The following is a 25,858-nucleotide window of genomic DNA, read 5'->3' as shown; positions in this document are numbered from 1 at the left end:
ACACCTACTAAATTATACAGTACGTAGTAGAATTTGTGTATGTATTGGTGCTGTTAGTGCGATTCATCTGAAAAATGTAACTCTTGACGTTACCAAGTTTGGCCTGACCTTCTTGCCATAATTCTCTTTTTTATTTGTGTGGCGATGTATTATCAGTTTTATTTTGTAACGTAAATGTAGGGGTGAAAATCACACGGCATTTCACAATAAAATATTATTAATATCGTATTAACAGTGATTCTGCAAATTACAGAAATGATATATTATTGGTGTCAGTTTCACAGATTTTACTTTAGTGGTACAGCACAAAAAATGTGTCCCATAAGGTTTTTAACATTTATTTTTAATTATTATTTAAACAACGGTATCAGAACTTATCATTTTAGCACAAAATAAAGAAGCACTAACTGGCCATGTAAATGACTTCTATTTAAATAGGCATCTTTTATTAAACAAACAACCTAAAAATTGTCACACAACAACAATTCTGTGATTAATCGTAATTAGGAGTGTGATAAGATTTTATGCAGAGCGAGCGGCTGTGAACACACTCAACAGACGGGCTTGGGTGATATGAGTGTGAACGCAGCATGAGCATTCTCAGAGTCTATAGTGAACGAGTGGAGAAACAACGCAACATTCCCTTTTTAATAAATCACTGATGTTTTCCACCCGATTCTGATCCTTTGGAAAGGACGTGATTGGCTCCGATTTCTGATCACATGATCGGATCGGACATCCCCAATGGCAAAACTGATATTTTGTCCCAACCCTTTAAACGGGTAAAAATATGGGTTACATATCGCTGTTTCTCTTGGGTGCCACAAATTTATTTCTTTTTCACATTATTGAAGGTGGAAGAAGCCGCTACACTAGTGCTTATTTTCTTCATTAAAGCTTTCTTGCATTTGAAGCTTAAGCTCTTAAACTTTTACTCATTTCATTAAAAGCATCAGAGATATTATAATAAAAAAAGTTGCCAAGCAACTACACAATTATTTTGTCTCCCTTGCAAAATACAGGGACGTTCCAGCATTTTCTTTTTTTATTCATAATGAATCAGTTTTGTCACTCTAAACACACCTTTTCTTTCTTTTTAAAGGTCTCCTTCTGCCAAAATCCACTTTTTCTTGTTCTTTGTGAAATACAATAGGTGTCTCTGAGTTGTTTATGATGCTGCACATGAAACTTTTCTTCAACCTCTATTGTCTGCAGTAGCTAGTAAAAGAGAATATTCATAAATAAGAGTCGATCAGGAAAAGCACCGTGTCTACATCAACCTGTGAATTATAGTATTCATGGCCCCGCCCTCCTTGGCTCACGATCGCCCGCGGGCAGAGCTGATGACAGGCAGGCAGCCGGCACATGGCATTCATTTGTACTAGAGTCCACAACTATACATTTTAAAATGAATGAAAAAAATAATAAAAAAAAATAGAATGAGACGTTTTAGACTAAGCTTGTAATGATGGGTACTTAAATGCAAATACAATCAGTATTAATTGCAATTGATTGTAGACTTCTGTTGTGATTAATCCAAGGATTTTTTTTTTTATCGATTGTCACCACTAGTGTGTATATAGTACAGTTTAGTTATGGGGAAACGCTTAAACCACAAGTTAATGTCAGGTTAATACATGATTTACCATGACAAATTCCTGGCAGTATCCTAGCCGTACTGTACAGCTCTTGTTTCGCCAATGTAAGGCTAATCACATATTTTCTGAACTTGAAGCTTGTTTTTATTTCAGGTAAAATCTAAGCTGAACTCAGTTTTTCTGTTTCAGTTACTGAAAGTCGTTGATAGTCTTATGATCAGTTCTTTGCTGCAGGTTGTTTTTGGAGGAGACGCGCGTGATGGACCCTGTGCTGCGGGAGCATCTGGAGCTGGATGGTCCCAGTAAGCCAGAGCTGAAGGTGCAGTGTTTACCATACGAATCTGTGTACAAGGAGCTGCAGGCAATCTGTGCCTCGCTCGGCCCCAAAGAGAAGGTGTGGATCAGCGACAAGGCCAGCTGTGCCCTCACCCAGGCGATTCCCAAGGTGAGTGAGGGACAGAGAGCAGCCTGTAACTGCAGAAACTGTAAAGACGTTCCTCTGGTGACGCTTTCATTAAGGTCTGATCAGAGAAAACAGGAGTCTTTTGTAGACAAACAGGGTTTTTGTTTTACCTTTCGATCAATCCTACAAGCAGTTTCACTGACACAGGGTTTATTTGCTTTAACCTCTTTTTATAGTCTTTGTCAGTGATGATAATTTTAGTGTTTGTTTTAAAGTTTTCTGCAGCAGCTTATAGGAGCCCATGACTGCTGATAACTTGGACAAGGTTTGGAGAGTCAAAATTTGAAGTTGGTATCACATGGACTTTCCTAATAATTACTGAATACATCCCAGTCCTAACAAGCCATTTTAGACCTGAGAACTTCTCCTAATGCTCCTATAATGATCCTCTAAACTTTAACATATTGCTTCTGCTCTTTATTTCACTCTAAGGTGGTAGAAAGCAATCTCATTTTGTAGATCTGTAAAGCTGTGTTTTAAAATATCAATTCATATAAACCTGAAATAAATTCAAATATTTTAAAATTAGCCTATTTTGGACAAAAGCTAAATTGTAATATAAATGTTAATGCAAATGTTTTGTATTTATTATTCATGTAAACACTAATATTATTCATTTTTAAAAGTATTATTAATTGTAGGTTGAGTGTTCATTGAAAATCTTTTTTCATGTTAAAGCAAAACCACAAAAGGAACTGATATCAATATGAATTCAGGAAGTTCTTCTACTTCGAAAGATGAGAAAGGTGTAATTTTCATCATAGGTATGCTTCAACTGTAGGAGACAAAAGGAGAAATAAAATCCAGGCAATCACTTTGTAGGATTTTTAAAGAATTTGTTATGGTGAAAAATAAGTATTTGGTCACCCACAAAAAAGCAAGATTTCTGCCTGTCACAGACCTGTTATTTCTTCTTTAAGCTTTTCTTTTCAGTTATTTTCTTTCCTCCAGGTGTTACCTGAATTACCTGGCACCTGTTTGATCCTGTTATCTGTATAAAAGACCTGTTCACATTCTAAAACAGTTACACTCCAAACTCTACCATGAGCAAGACCAACGAGCTGTGGAAGGACACCAGGAAGAAGATTGTAGACCTGCACCAGGCTGGAAAGAGTGAATCTAAAATAGGCAGCAGGTTGATCTGAATAAATCAACTGATAGCTATTGGATGATCAAGAGGATTAGGAGAACATTATGTGGTCAGAGTGAATCAAAATAGAACTTTTTGTTAAAAACTCAACTCGTCATGTTTGGAGGAAGAAAAATGCTCCCAAGCAAACCTGATGAAAACGTGTAAACCTGGTGAAGATGTAGAGAAAGAGTTTGCCAACAAAGGTTATGTTACCAAGTATTGAGTTGAACTTTTGATATTGACCAAATATTTATTTTCCACCAGAACTTATAAATGAAATCTTCAAAAATTCTACGATGTGATTTCCTATATATTTTTTTCTCATTTTGTCTCTCACAGTTGACGTGTACCTATGATCATGACAATTACAGATCTCTTTCATCTTTCTAAGTAGGAGAATCCGTGGCTGACTGAATACTTTTTTGCCCCACTGTACCTAACCAATGACTTTGTCTGGAAGTTTTGTATGTCACTGTATTTGTTCTGGTTCATTTAACTGACCCCACAGCAGTGGGCTTGAATCCTTGGATAAGTGCTTGTGAGGATTATATTTATTCACACGCTGGACAATATTTATAGCACACGCTGACCAGCTTATTCTATTCTCCAGCTTCATTTTAGAGATTTAATGGAATTTTATAGAATAAAATGCTGAAAGTTTTGGTCCAGGGATAAGAACTGGCAGTGTTTATATATATATATATATATATATATAATTTGTTATCTTGTTTCAGATTCACAGGTCTCCAATCCCGTACACACCTTTGTGCCTGGCAAAAGCAGTGAAGAACCCGACCGAAATACAGGGCATGAAGATGGCACATGTGAGTACAAGACTGGGTGATCTGTACCGTGCCCCATGGCATCTCTAAAAGCCGGTTCATTTGACTAGTATGATCACATGGTTTAGTTTGCCTGAGAGAGTTACACATCTGTGAAGCTGAACAAGATTAAACAAATCATATTTTCTTATTTTTGAGCAATACAAGTTTACATGATGAAATAAGATCTATTAAAGAGTTTATTCCTTATTTTGCTCACTGGGGGTTCTGTATTCTGTATTTTCTATGTTTAATGTTTTTCCTGATTCTTTGTCCTGTGATCATGTTTCTGTAAAGCTGCTTTGTGAAAACATATATACAAATATATTTGATTTGATTTGACTTAAAATACTTGAATTTTTCCAATAATCAACAGTGCGCCTTATAATCTGGTGCGCCTTATTTATGAATTTTATGTAAAGCCACTCTGCTGAAGTACAGCGTAATGTGAGTCTTTTTATTATTTATTATTATTATTATTTCTAAGATTAGCTTTACAGGTCTCACCACCCAGCGGCTAGACCTGCTGAATTAGAAGGAAAACATGGCGACACCCTGCTGCTTAAAACACATCTTATAATCTGGTGCACCTTATAGTGCAACAATATGGAAGTAGAAAGTCTGGAAAGTAAGGATTTGATTGCATTCAGCAACAAGAGCCCTGTTGGATGATCACCACCTCACCTCATCTCTAACTCCCCAGCTTGTTCCATCATTTTACAGAACACAGTTCCACTGCTCCACAGCTCAATGCTGGGGGGCTTTATACCACTTTACTAGCCTCTGGTGCTAGACACTGTGCCAGAAAGTTCTATTCTATTAGCGATTCTATGCTACAGTCTCTTTGTTTGAGAGTATTTGCACATTTGCATTAGAAATAGGTGCAGTTTAAAGTAACTGAATGCATTCTTTAGAAGAGGTATTAACAAGCATTTGGATGTGAACTGTATTTATTGACTCACTTTTATTTTACTGTAACACTATTTCAGATTAAAGATGCAGTGGCACTCTGTGAGCTGTTCGCCTGGCTGGAGAAAGAGGTATTTCATACAGCTTTGTAAAACCTTCCTAGCTTTTTGTTTACTTGTTTTCTATTAAGGATTTAGTTGTGTTTGTAATTGTGTAAGCTCTTTGTTTAAATAAAATATTTGTCTGAAAACCACAAAAGTACTTTATATGATTTGGATCAAATTATCATACCAAACAATGAGTGACTTATGAGAGTCTTATTTTAGTGGATCCTCTGTTCTTCTGTTGTGATAGAAGGACAAAGCAAGTAAATTGTAGGTTTAAGTTTTCTATTTGCACAAATTTAAATTTTACAGTGGCATTAAAAAATATTCATACCCTTTGACCCTTTTCACATGTTGTTATTGAGATTTTAAGTGATAGACCAACACAAAGTAGCACATAATTGTGAAGTGGGATGAAAAGGATTGAGTTTTTGAATTAAATAAAAATCGGAAAACTTTGACGTTAATATTAATATTAGTAGAGCCAATTTTGCCGCAAACTGCCGCAAGTCTTTTGGGTTATGTATCTACCAGCTTTGTGCATCTAGAGACTTTTGCCCACTCTACAAAACAGCTGAAGATCAGTCCGGTTGGATGGAGAGCTTTGGTCTGTGAACAGCAGTTTTCATGTCTCTCCACAGAAGATCAATGGGATTAATGTCAGAACTTTGTGTGGAACATTCTAACTCGGGCTGTCAGCGTTAAAGCGGGCTGTTAACTTGGCATCATTTTTTTTTAACACAAGTTTATTAAGGCACCAAGATAAATATCCACTATAAAATTAAATGTCCACTATAAAAATCACGTCTGAAGAAAAACGATGCGATTGTTTGCAGTTAATCACAGAATTTTGTTGTGATTAATCGGATTAAATTTTTTTAATCGATTGACACCACTAATTCTAACACATGAATATACTTTGATCTAAACCGATGGTTCTCAAACTTTATAGAACATGTTCCACCAATGACCAAACTAAATCTAATGTACCACCTACAACACATGTACCACACACATGCGTAAACACAGTAAGATAGAGGAGTAAATCCTCACATATACATGTCATATCTTTGCTGGTTGTTCTTCACCTGTTTTTATCTCTTTAATATTGTCTGAATTTCAGCTAAAAAATGAGAGCTTTAGGAGGCTGGGATAGTAATGTTCGCTGGGCTAATTTAGCCATAGCATCTGTTTGTTTACCAAAACGTTTTCCTGCCTTGCTTTGTGTAAATTTAAAATACATGTGATTGGAGTAGCACTGCTGAGGGAAATGTATTACTGAAATAGTGAATTCAGGATTACAATTGCACTTCTAAAGTAAAATTAAAATTAAAATAGTGCTGCTGAAGTAAATGTATTGTGCTTTGTTGGTGTTTTTGAATTGTAGTTGTGAAATTTCTTTTTCTTTTACAATTAAAACAAAGTACATTTTGGCTGTTTATTTGATTCTATGTTAAATAAAGTGGCAAAATGTATGAAAGTCTCCCTTAATTTAAATCTAAGCATAAATAAATAAACAATTATGATGATGATTTGATAATATAATAAATCAGTATATCGCTTTTGCAGCTCAAGATGTACACAAACTAGGGCTGTGTGATATATTGTAAAAAAAAAACATGATATTTCAAAATATAACACAATATATTTATTGTAATATTTGACATTCATTGGAACCAAGAAAATGAGAGTGGCTCACTCCCCAGACCCACTGCCAGACCAAACTCTAGACACTACATAAAAGTATAAATAAATGATTTATTGACCAAAGATTCAAAATAACAAACAAAACATCATTACCAGCAAAATCTTAAACACTTGCTGCACAACATCCAGTTAAACAGCACTAATTACACTCTTTTTAATGAAATGACATTAAAAGATGGCATTTGATATTAATACATTTTATTCCAGTACAATAAATATAAGGTACAGGCCAAAAGTTTGGACACACCTTTTCATTCAATGCGTTTTCTTTATTTTCAGGATTATTTACATTGTAGATTCTCACTGAAGCATCAATCTGCCGCTGCACTCCATCACTCTCCTCCTCGGTCACACAGCCCTTCCACAGGCTGGAGGTGTGTTTGGGGTCGTTGTCCTGTTAAAAAATTAATGATCGACCAAATAAACACAAACCAGATGGGATGGCATGTTGCTGCAGGATGCTGTGGTAGAGATGCTGGTTCAGTGTGTCTTCGATTTCGAATAAATCCCCAACAGAAAAACACCCCACACCATCACAGCTCCTCCTCCACCATGCTTCACAGTGGGTGGAATCCATCCGTTTACCTTTCCTGCGTCTCACAAACACACGGCGGTCGGAACCAAAGATCTCAAATTTGGAGTCATCAGACCAAAGCACAGATTTTCTCTGGTCTGATGTCCATTCCTTGTGTTTCTTGGCCCAAACAGATCTCTTCTGCTGGTTGTCTCTCTTTAGCAGTGGTTTCCTAGCAGCTATTTGATCATGAAAGCCTGATTTGCGCGTCTCCTCTAAACAGTTGTTCTAGAGCTGGGTCTGCTGCTAGAACTCTGTATGGCATTTAAGTGCTCTCTGATCTGAGCTGCTGTTAACTTGTGATTTCTGAGGCTGGTGACTCAGATGAACTTGTCCTGAGAAGCAGGGGTGACTCTTGGTCTTCCTTTCCTGGGTCGGTTCTCATGTGTGCCAGTTTCGTTGTAGCACTTGACGGTTTTTGCGACTCCACTTGGGGACACATTTAAAGTTTTTGCAAATATCCGGACCGACTGACCTTCATTTCTTAAAGTAATGATGGGCACTCGTTTTTCTTTAGTTATCTGATTGGTTCTTGCTATAATATGAATTTTAACAGTCGTCCAATAGGGCTGTCGGCTGTGTAGTAACCTGACTTCTGCACAACACAACTGATGGTCCCAACCCCATTTATAAAGCAAGTGATTCCACTAACTAACCTGATAAGGCACACCTAAAATAACAATTTCAGGTGGCCACCTCTTGAAGCTCATTGAGAGAATGATGCCAAGAGTGTGTAAAGCAGTAATCAGAGCAAAGAGTGAATATTTTGAAGAAACTAGAATATAAAACATGTTTTTAGTTATTTCCCCTTTTTTGTTAAGTACATAAAACTCCACCTGTGTTCATTTATAGTTTTGCTGCTTCAGTGAGAATCTACAATGTAAATAGTCATAAAATAAAGAAAACGCATTAAAAAAGAGAAGGTGTATCCAAACTTTTGACCTGTACTGTATATATATATTTTTTTATTGTGCTACAGATTCCAAAAGGCACAGTTACAGAGATATCAGCCGCAGATAAAGCTGAAGAATTCCGCAGGTAAGTTTATCAAAACGTATAAAACAACAGTGTTTTTGTGTTGCAGTGTTAAATGTTAGTTCAGCGAGGATACTAATAATATGAGAATGCCATGGTTCGGAGTTGGTGGTTAGGAGTTGGTGGTTAGGAGTTGGTGGTTAGGAGTTGGTGGTTAGGAGTTGGTGGTTAGGAGTTGGTGGTTAGGAGTTGGTGGTTAGGAGTTGGTGGTTAGGAGTTGGTGGTTAGGAGTTGGTGGTTAGGAGTTGGTGGTTAGGAGTTGGTGGTTAGGAGTTGGTGGTTAGGAGTTGGTGGTTTGGAGTTGGTGGTTAGGAGTTGGTGGTTAGGAGTTGGTGGTTAGGAGTTGGTGGTTTGGAGTTGGTGGTTAGGAGTTGGTGGTTAGGAGTTGGTGGTTAGGAGTTGGTGGTTAGGAGTTGGTGGTTTGGAGTTGGTGGTTAGGAGTTGGTGGTTAGGAGTTGGTGGTTAGGAGTTGGTGGTTAGGAGTTGGTGGTTAGGAGTTGGTGGTTAGGAGTTGGTGGTTTGGAGTTGGTGGTTAGGAGTTGGTGGTTTGGAGTTGGTGGTTTGGAGTTGGTGGTTTGGAGTTGGTGGTTTGGAGTTGGTGGTTAGGAGTTGGTGGTTAGGAGTTGGTGGTTAGGAGTTGGTGGTTAGGAGTTGGTGGTTAGGAGTTGGTGGTTAGGAGTTGGTGGTTAGGAGTTGGTGGTTAGGAGTTGGTGGTTTGGAGTTGGTGGTTAGGAGTTGGTGGTTAGGAGTTGGTGGTTAGGAGTTGGTGGTTAGGAGTTGGTGGTTAGGAGTTGGTGGTTTGGAGTTGGTGGTTTGGAGTTGGTGGTTTGGAGTTGGTGGTTTGGAGTTGGTGGTTTGGAGTTGGTGGTTTGGAGTTGATGGTTTGGAGTTGGTGGTTTGGAGTTGGTGGTTTGGAGTTGGTGCTTAGGAGTTGGTGCTTAGGAGTTGGTGCTTAGGAGTTGGTGCTTAGGAGTTGGTGCTTAGGAGTTGGTGCTTAGGAGTTGGTGGTTTGGAGTTGGTGGTTTGGAGTTGGTGGTTTGGAGTTGGTGGTTTGGAGTTGGTGGTTTGGAGTTGGTGGTTAGGAGTTGGTGCTTAGGAGTTGGTGCTTAGGAGTTGGTGGTTAGGAGTTGGTGGTTAGGAGTTGGTGGTTAGGAGTTGGTGGTTAGGAGTTGGTGGTTAGGAGTTGGTGGTTAGGAGTTGGTGGTTAGGAGTTGGTGGTTAGGAGTTGGTGGTTAGGAGTTGGTGCTTAGGAGTTGGTGCTTAGGAGTTGGTGGTTTGGAGTTGGTGGTTTGGAGTTGGTGGTTTGGAGTTGGTGGTTTGGAGTTGGTGGTTTGGAGTTGGTGGTTTGGAGTTGGTGGTTTGGAGTTGGTGGTTTGGAGTTGGTGGTTTGGAGTTGGTGGTTTGGAGTTGGTGGTTTGGAGTTGGTGGTTAGGAGTTGGTGGTTAGGAGTTGGTGGTTAGGAGTTGGTGGTTAGGAGTTGGTGGTTAGGAGTTGGTGGTTAGGAGTTGGTGGTTAGGAGTTGGTGGTTAGGAGTTGGTGGTTAGGAGTTGGTGGTTTGGAGTTGGTGGTTAGGAGTTGGTGGTTTGGAGTTCGTGCTTAGGAGTTCATGGTTTGCCACAACAGGAAGAAAAATTTATGTTGTACGTTACAAATTTCTACAAGTTTCTATTTGTTTCATTTAGTGTTCTCTTTTTCCCCTCTTCAGTCAACAGAAAGACTTTGTTGGCCTGAGTTTTCCCACCATCTCCAGTGTGGGACCAAATGGGTCAATCATTCACTACCGGTTGGTGCACTCTATTCTATTTTAATCAAAGTCTATCTAAATCTAGGCCTTATTAACTTTAATACAGTCCTGTGGAAGCACAGCATTAGTTATATAATCATTTTTTCTACTAATCTAACTGGCATCTTCTATTGTTGCACTGATGGTGTTTAACTCTTCCTTGTTTTAGGCCACTTCCTGAGACCAACAGGAACCTGTCTCTTACTGAGGTTTACCTGATTGATTCTGGAGCACAGTTCCTGTAGGTACAAAGCACTTTACACCACCAGAATAGCTAGATTTTTAATAGATATAGGGATGTCTAATAACAAAAAAAATAAACAATAGTAAACAGTCAGATATTTATCTCAGCAGTGCTACTGATGTTACAAGTGCAAAGAGAACGACTGTCAGTACTTTGGTAATCAAACAAATGCCAAATGTTTGGAAAGAGGTAAACTGTGAACTGATACAAAACGTGATAAGTGATGCTGAACACTTTATTTTTATGAGTATAGATGGACTTAAACCCACTGTTTAGCATCTCTTTGCCGAATGCCTGCTGACTTTTCCTTATTTCATTACTTCAATACACATAGGGGTGGTGAGCAGTCAGTCAATCAATCAATCAATTAATTACATTTGCGTAGTCCAATACAAATACAATACAATAAAGTCGCCTCTACCAATCTTTTTCTGGCAAACGTAGGCAGACAAGATTTATTTGGATAAAGGAATTCCAGTCTCTGCACTTAATAACTAAATTATTTATATGAGTTTTAAATTAGAGTTTTTTTATCCAGCCAGATGCCAAGATACTTATACTCTGTGACTCGCTCAGTGTTGGATCCTGTCAGGGTTCTAAAAAATATATATATTTTCAAAGCGCTATAAACTTTTTACTATATAATACACTCTGTATTGTATGGAGGCACAGTTACTGTGTGTGTATCATTGCATGACTAATTTAAATATTTGTATTTGCTGAAGTCATATCTATATATAGTACAATATGTTAATAAAGGTGTTATCGGGACCAGTCCTGTGCAAACTAAAATCTAAAGCAGGTTTCATGACTGATAAACATTATTTGTGATACAGGTGAACACATTACTTTTCTGCTATTGCTTTACTTGCTCACTGCAGTGTGCCAGCAGACAGACAGTTGTTTCCAGCAATTCAGTTTCTATTGAATACTTTGTAGTGTTTGTGCTGCTGACTTCTGCCATAACACTGTTTTGTTGTTTTAGGGATGGAACCACAGATGTGACGCGTACAGTTCATTTCGGAACACCCTCAGATTACGAGAAGGTAAGTCTAAACTACTGTCCTACTGACTCACTAAAAGCTTGCATATATCAGGATTTCCATTTAGTCTTTATGTGGTTTAAGATTGGGCATTAATTTGTTTTAAAATGGCAATACAAAATAAATGCCAAAAACGATACATGAAAATATAGATATTTTTTTAAGTTTCTTCCAACTTAACAAACTTACTAGCTAGAATACTGATTTAAGACACTACTGTGGGCATTTGAAAGTGTAAGTTTTAACAATTATATTCAGGTAAAAGTTTAGACACACCTTCTCCACACTATAAAGGAACACAGGCGGTCCTGATGAGAACCAGTTTCCTCATTACATTTTTGATGGTCTTTGGGACTACACCTGAGGATATATTCAAAGTTCTTGAAATGACCTTCATTTCTTAAAGTATTTTTCTTTACTTAGTTGAGCAGTTCTTGTCATAATATGGATTAGAATATTACTATTCTAGATTACTATTTCTATATATGAATGACATAATATCATTGTATACCTGTAACTCTACCTCTTCACTACTTTACTTTAACTGATGCTCTCAAACACTTTATTAAGAGACAAGAAATTCAAGTAATGAACTCTTAACAAGTTCAGCACAGCTGTTAACTGAAAGCCATTTTAGGTGACTCTACCTGATAAAGGTGCTACTTTGAAGAACCTAAAATATAAAAACTACAGTGCCTTGCAAAAGTATTCGGCCACCTTGAAGTTTTCAACCTTTTGCCACATTTCAGGCTTAATACATAAAGATATGAAATTGTATTTTTTTGTGAACAATAAGCAACAAGTGGGACACAATCGTGAAGTGAAACGAAATTTATTGGATATTTTAAATTTATTTTTATAAATAAAAAACAGTGAGGTTTGATGGAGAGCGTTGGTTTGTGAACAGCAGGTTTCAGCTCTTTCCACAGATTCTCAATTGGATTCAGGTCTGAACTTTGACTTGGCCTTTCAAACACCTGGATACGTTTATTTGTGAACCGTTTCACTGTAGATTTTGCTTTATGTTTTGGATCATTGTCTTGTTGGAAGATAAATCTCCGTCCCCGTCTCAGGTCCTTTACAGACTCCAACAGGTTTTCTTCCAGAATGCTCCTGTATTTGGCTCCATCCATCTTCCCACCAATTTTAACCATCTTCCCTGTCCCTGCTGAAGAAAGGCAGGCCCAAACCATGATGCTGCCACCACCATGTTTAACAGTGAGGATGGTCTGTTCAGGGTGATGAGCTGTTTTGCTTTTACGCCAAACATAATGTTTTGCATTGTGGACAAAATGTTCGATTTTTATTTGACCAGAGCACCTTCTTCCACATGTTTAGTGAGTCTCCCAGGTGGCTTGTGGCAAACTTTAAACAAGAGTTTTTATGGATATCTTTGAGAAATTGTTTTCCTATTGACAGAGTCTCCCATCTCAGCTGTAGATCTCAGAGTGATCATGGGCCTTTTGGCTGCATGTCTGATCAGTCTTCTCCTTGTTTGAGCTGAAAGTTTAGAGGGACGGCCGGGTCTTGGTAGATTTGCAGTGGTCTGATACTCCTTCCATTTCAGTATGATCGCTTGAACGGCGCTCCTTGAGATTTTTAAAGCTTGGGAAATCTTTTTGTATCCAAATCTGGCTTTAAACTTCTCCACCACAGTATCTCGGACCTGCCTGGTGTGTTTCTTGGTCTTCATGATGCTCTCTTCATTTTAAACAGAACTCTGAGACTCTGATCACAGAGCAGGAGCATTTATACAGAGGCTTGATTACACACAGGTGGATTCTATTTATCATCATCGGTCATTTAGATCCACATTGGATTATTCAGAAATCCTCACTGAACTTCTGGAGTAAGTTTGCTGCTCTGAAAGTAAGGGTGCAGAATAATATTGCACGCCCCACTTTTCAGTTTTTTATTTCTAAAAAAAGTTTAAAACATCCAAAACATTTTGTTTCACTTCACGATTGTGTCCCACTTCTTGTTGATTCTTTCATTTGTTGTTGTAGTTGATTTCTTTCTTTCATATCTTTATGTTTGAAGCCTGAAATGTGGCAAAAGGTTGAAAGGTTCAGAATACTTTTGCAAGGCACTGTATTCTGGTTTGTTTAACAGTATTTTATTTACTAAATAATTCCATACTCTTTACAGTTTGGATGACTTTTTTTTATTAATCATCAATGCATAAAAAAAATTTAATAATAAAAAAAAAACACTCATTTTCAGGTTTGCCTAAACTTTTGTCTGCTACTGTAAATAGAACTGCAGTTTGTTTGTACAGTTCCAATAGTTGTTTGTACAATGTTTATTGTATTATATTATATTATATTTATTTAAAATAATGGTGTGACAGAACATACAGGACTCGCTAGCTTACTGTAAAATCTATACATTTAATATTGGTGGTTTTTTTTTTGTCATTTTGCTATGACAGATTGGTCTTAATGTTTTTTTTTTTGTTAACTTTTTATTTACGATGAGGGGGAGAAGGTGATTACCACAATAGAGAAAAAAACTGTTAAAGGGATTAAAAAATAATACATTACGTAAGATTCCTGAAAGACTAATAACTGAAGACCAGTTTTGTCTGATGCTTCCTGAAATCTAGCACATTTTTCATGAATAGCAATGTGTAGTACATTCCACATTCACATAACGGAAGAGCAGGATTAAACTGAGCTTTGAGAATTGTCTTTTTTGCTGCTGTTAGATCAGCGAGTAGAAGTCTGTGATGAGGAAGCTGGAGCTGCAGTATAGAGTCATCACTGAGAAGAAAGAGTGTTGGGGAAGGAGAACCAGGAAGCTTTAAACCAGAACTTGTGCATTACTGTGGTTTTTGATTATTTGCATAGAGAGAACAGTAAGGATGGCTTAATGTTTTTTTTATTGAGTGGTATAAGAAGGTCTTAGATTTAATTTCTTCATACCAACTGATACCTTGTATATTTATGACACTGTACCTGGAGTGTAACTGTAGTGAATCAGGAAGCGGTCATCGGTGTTCTTCACGCTGTTCTCCCTGTACGGTGTGTTGAGGGTAGTGCAGCCTAACTGGTTTAGTTTCTGCTTTTTTCTGTTCTGCTTCTCAGGAATGTTTCACTTACGTCCTGAAGGGTCACATCGCCGTGAGCGCTGCAGTTTTCCCCAACGGAACCAAAGGTACCTTTTATAATCAAAACAGTCCTGTCTTGTAAATAGTTCAGATTAATTGTAGTGCAGCACATACACTCATATGCTGAAAGTCCAGTGTGCTACTGGTGCAACTACTTTTGAGACTTTCAGCATGGCCTGATAAAGGGTGCAGGTGAATGGGACATTCCATTCCAGTTTTTCATTTCAAATCCCTTGATTCACAGTGTCACATGAGAACCAGGAGTATTATCACCCACAGTGGACAGACAGTATGTGGTAATGATGATGAACTATAGGGGGGCTGTTCTGTCCCATGAAAATTGGCATGTGAGTGTAAAGGGCGTGGACAATATACAGTAGCAGTTAAATCAATCTTTTTTTTTCATTCGGGGAAAAAAATTGAGGGAGACCCTTATTAACAATGTTGCCGAGCGTTTACAGTTTCAAAGGGATTGAAAACATTTAATAAAAAATTTGAAACAACAACAATAATAAAATAGTAAAAAATAATAAATAAAAGAAATACTATTTTTAAATCAACATTTAATATATATGAATAAAATATATGTGTAAAAATAGAAAATTCTAACAGACCTTAAAAACAAATTTACACATAAAAAGTAATGAATTTATAATATATGAAATATATAAACAAAATATAAAACAAAAAATAAAAAAAGTAATAATAAATAAAAACAAATAAAAAATAAAATGTTAAGAAAAAGATAAATTAATTGGTGGTGTTTAGAAACTAAAAGTTTAAAATGATTCAGTGACACCAGTGAGCTGAGCTTCAACGTTTCCTGTAGTGAATTCCAGCTCACTAGTGCTGCTCTGTAGCTAAAAGCAGATTTTCCCAGTTCACTAAAAACTCTTGAACATTCTGACAGGTGATCCAGCCACTGGAGCGAGTCTGATAATTACCGTTATTAAATTAGATTAAAGCTGATATATAAGCTGCTACATGGCCAGAGAGTGATTTATAAATAAAAAAAATAGCCATTGAGATTCTCTTCATGCAGCTAGTGAGGACCAACCAACTCTATCGTATAGTGAGCAGTGGTGAGTAGTGAGCAGTGAGCAGTGGAGAGTAGTGAGTAGTGGTGAGTAGTGTCCAGTGGTGAGTAGTGAGCAGTGAGCAGTGGAGAGTAGTGAGTAGTGGTGAGTAGTGTGCAGTGGTGAGTAGTGAGCAGTGAGCAGTGGAGAGTAGTGAGTAGTGGTGAGTAGTGTGCAGTGGTGAGTAGTGAGCAGTGAGCAGTGGAGAGTAGTGAGTAGTGGTGAGTAGTGTCCAGTGGTGAGTAGTGAGCAGTGAGCAGTGGAGAGTAGTGAGTAGTGGAGAGTAGTGAGTAGTGGTGAGTAGTGTCCAGTGGTGAGTAGTGAGTAGTGAGCAGTGGTGAGTAGTGTGCAGTGGTGAGTAGTGAGCAGTGTTGAGCAGTGGAGAGTAGTGAGTAGTGGAGAGTAGTGAGTAGTGGTGAGTAGTGTCCAGTGGTGAGTAGTGAGTAGTGAGCAGTGGTGAGTAGTGAGCAGTGGTGAGTAGTGAGCAGTGGTGAGCAGTGGTGAGTAGTGAGCAGTGGTGAGTAGTGAGCAGTGGTGAGTAGTTAGTAGTGAGCAGTGGTGAGTAGTGAGCAGTGGTGAGTAGTGAGCAGTGGTGAGTAGTGAGCAGTGAGCAGTGGTGAGTAGTGAGCAGTGGTGAGTAGTGAGCAGTGGTGAGTAGTGAGCAGTGGTGAGTAGTGAGCAGTGGTGAGTAGTGAGTGGTGAGCAGTGGTGAGTGGTGAGCAGTGGTGAGTAGTGAGTAGTGAGCAGTGGTGAGTAGTGAGTAGTGAGCAGTGGTGAGTAGTGAGCAGTGGTGAGTGGTGAGTAGTGAGCAGTGGTGAGTCGTGAGCAGTGGTGAGTAGTGAGTAGTGAGCAGTGGTGAGTAGTGAGCAGTGGTGAGTGGTGAGCAGTGGTGAGTAGTGAGCAGTGGTGAGTGGTGAGTAGTGAGCAGTGGTGAGTCGTGAGCAGTGGTGAGTCGTGAGTGGTGAGCAGTGGTGAGTAGTGAGCAGTGGTGAGTAGTGAGTAGTGAGCAGTGGTGAGTAGTGAGTAGTGAGCAGTGGTGAGTAGTGAGCAGTGGTGAGTAGTGAGCAGTGGTGAGTAGTGAGCAGTGGTGAGCAGTGGTGAGTAGTGAGCAGTGGTGAGTGGTGAGTAGTGAGCAGTGGTGAGTCGTGAGCAGTGGTGAGTAGTGAGTAGTGAGCAGTGGTGAGTAGTGAGTAGTGAGCAGTGGTGAGTAGTGAGTAGTGAGCAGTGGTGAGTGGTGAGTAGTGAGCAGTGGTGAGTCGTGAGCAGTGGTGAGTAGTGAGTAGTGAGCAGTGGTGAGTAGTGAGCAGTGGTGAGTGGTGAGCAGTGGTGAGTGGTGAGTAGTGAGCAGTGGTGAGTAGTGAGCAGTGGTGAGTCGTGTAAGGATCACCAGTAATAAATCTCAGAGCAGAATGGTGGATTGAGTCTAATGGCGGATGCTTTTTTATAAATCACATCACCATAATCCAGCACTGCTATAGTATGGTTCCTCCACTATTCCTTTTCTAGCGGCACAGGTAAACAGGATTTATTTAAAGGAATCCCAGCTTTTGTCTGCACTTAATGGCGAGTTTGTTAATATGAGATTTAAAAAGGAGTTTTTCATGGAGCCAGATACCGAGATATTTATAATTACTGACTTGTTCGATGCTGGTTCCTGTCAGAGAAGTAATCGTTATGGAATTTAAAACACTATTTGAAAATCTAGAAAACAGCATGAATTTGGTTTATATTATAATTATAAATGTCACAGATGAAATACATGTATATAAAATTTAAATTTCAGATAAATTACAGCGTAAGCCAAGCAGGCCTGTAAAGTTTTTATTCATTGTAACCTCCTCAAACGTGTGTAACCTGTCCTGTGTTCTGACTGTGCTCATGTTTCTATTTGGTCTAGTGTTACGTCTCCATTAAATTGAATTGCACGCCATTACATAAACGTTTCAGCTATCGACTATTCCTTCACAATTTATCACCGTATATGTCTGGAGTCTATCCAGAGCCAATTTAGAGGTAATCTGACAAAGACTCAAAATTTCACATATTTTAATATGGCTGACTTCCTGTTGGGCGAAGCTAATACATGCCAATTGGTAATATGTGCGACATCGTAATATCTATGCTTCTACCAAAATATCTACCGAGAATATTGGAGAAATTTTGAGACAGCTACAGCTAATTTATTAGCCTAAACCAAATAGTTGGGGCAGAGGAGTCCTCTAGCTACACATCAGAAAAACGATACAATTTTTAAAAATCATTTAAAGGCATTATTGAATCTGCCAATTTTCAAAATGTCAAGCTTTTTTTAGACGACATACAAAATAGGTGGCACTAGAGACCATGAAACATGATAATAAAACATGATCAACAGTATCAAAGGCTTTTTGAGATCAATAATGGGGCCATGTATAGATCATTTAAAACCAGTGTGGTTGCAGAGATGGTCTTTCTCTAAATCCAGATTGATAGTTATACAGGATAGAGTTTTCATAAAGAAAAGACTTGAGCTGGTTATACACTATGGATTCTAAAATTTTGGATAAACAAGATAATTTGGTCTGTAATTATTTAAATCTGCCGCATCTCCTCCTTTATTCAGAGGAATAACATGAGCTGTTTTCCAGATACTGGGAATTCTGCAAGAGAAAATGGAATGAAAAAAAAATAACATGTTCTAAAATAAACTGTGGTTGCGAGACACAGAAAGTAGGGGTCCAGATCGTCCTTACCTATTGATATCCGAGGATTAATAGAAGAAAGGGCGTTAGGTGGGGAAGCAGTAATGATAGGCTGATTCATGGGCAGGTTTTTAAATATCTGACCAGCTGCAGTAAAGTGTACATTAAAAGCTTGGCAGAGTTCCTGCTGGTGAGAGATCAAAATATTATTACCTAGAATGTTACATTTGTTGGATTTTTTTTCTGAAGAAGTTTACTGCTTTCTAGAAATCTTGTGGATTAGAGGAGCTAGTAATTTGGTTGAGGAAATAATCTGATTTGGCTTTTCTAATTGCAGAGGTGCATGTTTCTCAGATGTCTGAATGTAAGCCATGTGTACAGCCTGTGCGTCTGGCAATTGACCAGGCTTTATTCCTTGACTGTAAACCAGGGGCTAGATCTGTCTCTTATTTGCAGTTTTTTTGTAAGGAGAATTTTTGTTTTCCACTGAAAGGAATGATTTCCTGAAATGTTCTAGTGCAACATTCACATCTGTACGGTCAAAAGTTTAGTGAATTTTGCTCACTGCTAAGTCAGAATAAAAAGCTTGTACATTACATAAAATAAAAAATAACCACCATCAGAGAGCCTGTTTTTGTCTTTGAACTGTTTCTAATGCACCAGATCTTACAGTGATCACTAAACCCATGTTCAAAAATTCTAGAGGCAATAACTTCTGTTCTATTAGAAAAAAATCAGTCAATTGAGAGGATGAGATTGCCTCAAACGTATTTTAAATGATTGGATGCATTAGAAAACCAGTTCAGATTAAAATTCCCATAGGACCAGCATTTCTGAAGATGTATAGTGTGATAAAAGCTCTGCTAACTCATCTGTTGCAGAGAATGGAGCAGAAGGAGGCCTGAAAATCCCTATTATAATATAGGTGATACCTTTAGAGCTAAAAACTCAAAACACTTTTCTTTAGAAATGGCCTTTAATATCTCAACTGTATTAGTTTTTATAAATCCAGCTACTCCACCTCCTCTTGATTTTCTGTCCATTTTGTACTATAAGACATTTTCTAGAGCTACATCAGCGTCACTTACATGCTGCCTGAGCCAGGTTTCTGTCAGGATTAAAATATCGGGATCAGCCTGAGCACTTAAAATTTTCAATTGGTCCATTTTGTCTTTTTAAAGTACTCTTTTGATATTTAAATGCACATTTTTATGTTTAAAACTGTTTGTGCACACCTTCTCATTCTGTTTTTTTATTTCCTAATTTCATTTATTTTCTACATTGTAGATTAATATTAAAGTCATGAAAACAATTAAAGGAGAATTCTGGTGTAAATGTGACTTTGTAAAATTGACTGGGTGTAATGAAACAGGATAAAAAGTACATCACTTTCGTCATTTTGTGCTTTTTGCCCAACACTCTGTACAACGGCTGTATCGGGGCCTATTTTTCCCCGATAAATCACCTTTTTTTCCTCCTAGGGGAAACCGTGTAAAAATCGGGTGCAAATTGGTAGTGTTGTGATTATTATCGGTGTATTAAACACCTTTCTCAGTGTAAATAAATGCACTGGGCGCCAGCTGCTACACCTGGAAGCAGGCTGTAGTGTGTATATATACGTATATGTACAGTCTATGAATATATGTCTGTCATCATCAGTACAGTAATGGCGGCACCCGGAGCTACAAAGAAGCGATGTGTAAATAATGTTTTTTTTTTATATATATATACGCTTCTTGTGCACTTTTTAAGTTATTAATGCATCAAATTAAATGTCAGGGCTCTACCAAGGAGATACTTTGAGCCTGAATAACGGTGTAAAAATAGATTTATCAGGGCAAAAAGCATAAGATTACTATATCTCAGAAAGCTGTAAGAAAAGGGGTGGTGGGCTGTTTAGCAAAGGTATTAATTTTAAAAGGTATAAATTTTGGAATTTGTTTCTTTTCAGTTTTACTCTAAATTCACATGCCTGAGGCAAATGAAGTCGGAGCAAGAAGCTACATCCTGACTCTTTTTGCCTTGTTTGTGGATAGAGTTTGGGTGATGTTTAGTTTGGGTTCCAACACCTTAACAGGAACAGAACAGAAAGGAATAGAGAACAGTTATACAATATATGAAATGTCAGCGCTATGGACATCAATTTCATAGTTTAATTAAACTGTCACTATTAACTTCATTTAATAGTGTTTGTGACTGTGTGTGTAGGTCACTTGCTAGACTCGTTTGCACGCGCTGCTCTCTGGGATTCTGGGCTGGATTACCTGCACGGTACGGGCCACGGTGTGGGCTGCTTCCTCAACGTACACGAAGGACCCTGTGGCATCAGCTACAAAACCTTCGCTGATGAACCGCTGGAGGCTGGGATGATACTCAGTGATGGTACACACTTACACGCACACATATACACACAATAATTCTTCCATTTAAAACCATTTTTACAGTAACATTAACCAACCTGGAATAAAAAGCTCATCATTACCAAAAATAGCCATTAGCTGTTTAAGCGACTATTTTTGTCAAAGGAAATGGTAATATGGCTAATGGTGAATGGAAGCTAATTGCTACCAATAGGCATAATGTTATCTGAAGTTCACAGTGGATGCTAGCAACTTCACTAAAACTTTGGAGCCCATGACCCTTCACCCTGTTATCCAGCTGTCCTTTATCTAGTAGGTATTGACAACTGCATACTGGCAACACCTAACAAGACCTGCCTGATGTTTTAGAGATGTTCTGACCCAGTCCAGTCGTTAAGCCATCACAATCGTTTTTTTTTTTTGTTTATATTCTTACATCTCTACATTTTCCTGTAATTTTATTCACTGCTTAAAACATCCACCCTGTAACAGGAGCCACTGGACTTTGGGTGACATGAGTGATAGGTAGTTTCTCTCACCAGGTGGCGCTGTTGCATCTCTTTAATTTATTACACTAAATTATGATGTCATGATTATGATTTTTTTCCTTTAGAGCCTGGATACTATGAGGACGGTTCTTTTGGCATTCGGCTGGAAAACGTTGTTCTGGTTGTTCCCACAAAACCTAAGGTAAGAACTGATGGAATGTCATTATATATGTTTTTAGCCTGGAATGTGGTTGGTCCCATTAGAGCATTTGCTTTTCTTTTTGGTTTTCCGTTTGAACTGTGTGTTTTCTTCTCTCTGGAGAGTTTTCTCTTTTTGTCCTACCTTCTTTAACTTTTTTCTGACTGTTAAGAATCACTGTATTGCTGTATCCACTGTGAGCGGCGGGGGGTTTGGCAGGCTCTCTATCTCCTGCTAATGGCTTCAGGTGTGTTCCTGCTGCAGGAGCGACAGTGGAAGACGTGCTGTTAGCAGTGAGTGAAGCTGTAGGTCCTGAACAGATTTATTCAGCTTCCTGAATGAATAAAGCTGTGGTTGTCTTTCTGAAGGAGGAGCGTTTAGTTAATCAGCGTTACATCAGAGTTACTATCTCTAATGTCCCGCCCTTTATTCCTAATGAGCTAATTAAGAAGGAACTTGTCTGGTTTGGGAAGATTGCGAGGGAGATTAACCCGATTCCACTCGGCTGTAAGAACACAGCACTAAAACACGTCATGTCTTTTAGGAGGAGTGTGTTTATGTTTCTCAACAGTCCAGATGAAACGCTGGAGGTCTCTTTCCGTGTAGCTCACGGGGAGAGCGGGTACATGGTTTAAGCTAGCACCCTGATAATTTATGGTGTTTTGAATGCGGTGATATTGGACACAAGCGCTTCGTGTGTCATCTACTGCGGACGGACACAGTGACACCGCGGAGGGGGAAGTGTCTCAGGGCCCAGGTGAAGGTACATCCTTATCTCTGGAGCTGCAGCATGGAGTAAAGGTGAGTGAGCGTTTGGTGGGGAAGAAGATGCAGAAGAGAGGGCGGGCTGGTCAGGGTGCAGCTGCCCTCAATGTGCAGGATAGTGGGGAAGCATGTAGTTTTTGGAACAATGGTGAGCTGGCTAGGCCCAGTGGTGAAATGGCTGGGGCCAGTGATGTGAGAAATAGGGTTAGTAAGGCTAAGATTCTACCTACATGTTTTTCTGATCATCATTTAGTTATTGTTGATATTTTAACTGTTTTAATACTCCTAGTAATTGTATGTGGTGTTTTAAAAGGGAGCTTCTGCAGGACAAATGGTTTTGTGAGAATGTTAAGGTGTTTTGGGCTGAATGAGCAAAAGAGTGATTTTGATAATCTCATGCAGTGGTGGAAAATCAGGTTGTTTTGCCAGAGTTTCACATCCTGCTCCACAGCTAATCTGAGGGCAGCTGTTTATGCGTTAGAGCAGCATATCGTAATGATTCAGGCTGTAGTGCTAAAATATTACCAAAAAGCTCTCAACGTGCTGTTCTCACCCTTCTGGCAAAAAAGGGTGATCTCTGCTTATTAAAGAACTGCCGACCTGTATCACTGCTTTGCACAGACTATAAGATCTTATCACGCTGTATTGATAATAGACTGAAAGATGTTTTGGAGACACTTGTACATGTTGACCAATCATACTGTATACCAATGAGGTCAGTTTACGATTATTTGTTTCTTATTAGAGATATGTTGGATTTTGCGAAGGTGTCTGGTAGAGCTGGGCACAGAGTGAGCAACTGTCACATCTTCCAACTGTGTACCAGGTTCTGTATGCTCTACAAGATTTTTTGCATATTCATGAGAAAAGATCATCTCATTTTATAGAACACTGGCACTTATTTAAAAGCTTTGTTTTGCAATTCAAGCCCAATGGGAAAGTATTTACTTAAGAGCATATTAAATTGTTCTTGTTTTCTATTTTCTACTTTGTAAGTTTTATCAGAAAAGGCACCATTTTATTTCTTTCTATTTGTTTTTTGAGGGTGTGTTTATTTATTTATTTATTAAGTTTGAGGGTGCATTGTGTCAGTACCTAAACTATGTTGGAGAAAGCTTTTTAAAAGTTACTTGATGTTCTCACTGTTTACAATTTTTTTTTTGCTGGTTTCTGGTTGCACTTTAACCACAAAGGGAACATTTTAAGTGAAAACAAATTAAATAAGAACTAGTTTTTAACCAGTTCTTTATCATCTTTAGTTTGATTTTTAGTAGGGGGAAAAAAAACGAAAACCAGCTCTAGTGTCTGGTTCTGAATTTGGTCTTCTCTCACTCGACCAAGAAAAGGCTTTTGATCTTGTTGACCATAATTATCTGTTCACCACTGTAAGAGCTTTTGGTTTTGGGGAGGGTTTTTATCCTGGATAAAGCTATTGTACACTGATGCAACATGTATGATTAAGGTAGGAGGGGGGTCTTAGTATTCCAGTCCCAGTCAGTAGGGGGATTAGGCACGGTTGCCCATTGTCAGGACAACTTTATTCTATTGCAGTTGAGCCTTTTGTTTCTCTGCTGAGAAAGTAGTTACATATCGGAGCCAGTCAGATTGTGCTATCTGCTTATGCGGATGATATTTCAGTTGTGATATATAATAATGCTGATGTTTCTTTTTTACAAGAGTCCTTAAAAGTTTATGAGGGAGCTTCCTCAGCAAGACCGTGTGCAAGTTCACCGTGTTGAATCCACCAGAGGAACTGGTCGATAGTATCCAAAAGGCTTTAGTAGACTTTTTTTGGAGTGGTCAGCACTGGCTCCGAGCTGCAGTGCTGTTTCTTCCTGTGCAGGAAGGAGGACAAGGACTTATGGATATCCGTTCCAGGGTTGCTGTCTTACGCTTGCAAGCAGTGAAAAGTGGATGGATGTGGCCTGCGCTCTTCTACGAGTAGCTGGTCACATGGGTCTGGATAGACATCTCTTCTCCCTTTCTTTTAATACAGTGGATTTTGGAGGACTGACTTTGCAGGCATGGCAGCTTTTTCATTTGCAAGACAGATCAAGACAGCTCCCTCTATGTGGCTTTTTCAGGAACCTTTGTTTTTAAACCCTTTTCTCCCAACAATGTCACGGGTGTCCGGAGTGCTGAGGAACAGATTTTTGGAGCAGAGTCCGTCACCTGAGAAGGGGCTCAGCGTGGATAACCGCGGATCAGTTGGTGGGAATGGTTGGTGTGAGGTCTGTGCGTCTTGTGTCTCAGGTGCTGGACTTTCTGAGATCTGACCTGTCTGTCTCTGAATTAGATTTCTTAGAGGCTATGGCCGTGGAGGCGTGTCAGGATGGACCGGCCAGTTTTCCAGAGTTCTGGGAAGATCCTTTCTTTGGAGGTGGCGCTTCTCGGGAACTTCATTGAATTGAGTAAAAATCACTGTATTTTGCATGTACTAAAATGCTTAATTTTCGCTCTTTAAAGGATTTGAACAACAATAAATGGACTGGGGTTATTGGGACAGGTGCGTCCCCAAAAGGTAGCTGGCGGTCTGTATATAAAAGGCCCATTGAAAAAAGGCAGGGTGATCTTCAGTGGAGGATTATACATGAGTGTTTAGCCACAAACAGGCACGCTTCAGCTCGGGATGGGTGTCCATTTTGTGGGGTTTCTGAGACGCTGTTTCATGTGTTTCCTCAGTGCTCACGCTTAGGCCAGATTCTACAGTTAGTTAAGACTTGGGGTCTAGCAGTTTTAGGGTGTTTTGATGAAGCTTTATTTATTTATGGACCGAAGGGAGAAGGTAACTCTCTTATTTTTTTGTATGGAGCAGCAAAAAGGGCTATCTGGTGCAGCAGAAAGAATAAGATGAAGGGATGTGGGGGACCTGACCCTCTTTTGATGGTGAGGGGTTTTGTTTTAAGACGATTGTTGATGGAACATGCTTACTACAGCCTTACTGGTAATGTGGACAGTTTATTTGCTATGTGGGGGCTTGGGGGGGCATATCTGTGAACCTGATGAGGGGGGGGGGGGGGGGGGTAATTTGTAGATGTTTTGTTTGTTTTTTGCTTTGGTTATTGTTTTAGTTTTTTTTGTGTTCTAAAGTAAGTGTTAAATAAATGGTGTTTTTAAACGTCAACATCTCTCTCTCTCTCTCTTTCTCTCTCTCTTTCTCTCTCTTTCTCTTTCTCTCTTTCTCTCTCTCTCTTTCTCTCTCTCTCTCTCTCTTTCTCTCTCTCTTTCTCTCTTTCTCTCTCTTTCTCTTTCTCTCTCTCTTTCTCTCTCTTTCTCTTTCTCTCTTTCAAATTCAAATTCAAATTCAAATGGCTTTATTGGCATGAATTGTAAACAACAACTGTTGCCAAAGCAAACAATTCAACAAATACAAAAATAATAATCAAATTATGACAAAATTGAAGGATAATAAATAAATTACAATATGTGAGAAAAAAATAATAATAATAATAATAATTATAATAAGAAATAAATGTACATATAGTTTATGCAATAATATATATATAATTATATAAGCAGGGTTGTTTAGTGTAGGGTGGGGCTCTGGTTTCTCAGGGTGTGGCAGTTGTGTACATATTTAGCAGATAATCCAGCACATTCTGGAATCTCTCCTAAATACAGTCTGATCAGATCTTCCTCTGTTATTAATCTCTGTGTGAGTGATGGGATGGTGGATGTGATGTTCTGTAGGAACTGCAGTCTGAGCTGGGTGTATTTAGAGCAGGAGGAGAGGAAGTGCTGCTCGGTTTCTACCTGCCCGGAGCTGC

The 25,858-nt window shown here is 38.7% G+C and overlaps 1 protein-coding gene across 2 annotated transcripts in view; it reads left to right on the top strand.

The window, feature by feature from the left end:
• The window catches only part of xpnpep1 (X-prolyl aminopeptidase (aminopeptidase P) 1, soluble), a 57,264-nt gene that overhangs the window by 26,359 nt on the left and 5,047 nt on the right, over positions 1-25,858 (top strand). For both annotated transcript variants that reach the window (XM_049473284.1, XM_022662103.2), the window contains exons 9-18: positions 1,833-2,043; positions 3,928-4,017; positions 5,004-5,054; positions 8,288-8,346; positions 10,049-10,126; positions 10,296-10,367; positions 11,356-11,416; positions 14,500-14,569; positions 20,488-20,661; positions 21,253-21,329. In XM_049473284.1, coding sequence (XP_049329241.1) covers positions 1,833-2,043; positions 3,928-4,017; positions 5,004-5,054; positions 8,288-8,346; positions 10,049-10,126; positions 10,296-10,367; positions 11,356-11,416; positions 14,500-14,569; positions 20,488-20,661; positions 21,253-21,329 — 943 coding nt within the window. The remainder of the gene's footprint in view (positions 1-1,832; positions 2,044-3,927; positions 4,018-5,003; positions 5,055-8,287; positions 8,347-10,048; positions 10,127-10,295; positions 10,368-11,355; positions 11,417-14,499; positions 14,570-20,487; positions 20,662-21,252; positions 21,330-25,858) is intronic.

Source organism: Astyanax mexicanus, unplaced genomic scaffold (genome assembly GCF_023375975.1).
Source record: "Astyanax mexicanus isolate ESR-SI-001 unplaced genomic scaffold, AstMex3_surface scaffold_36, whole genome shotgun sequence".
Classification (NCBI taxonomy): domain Eukaryota; kingdom Metazoa; phylum Chordata; class Actinopteri; order Characiformes; family Acestrorhamphidae; genus Astyanax; species Astyanax mexicanus.
This window is presented reverse-complemented; position numbering and strand designations above follow the sequence as displayed.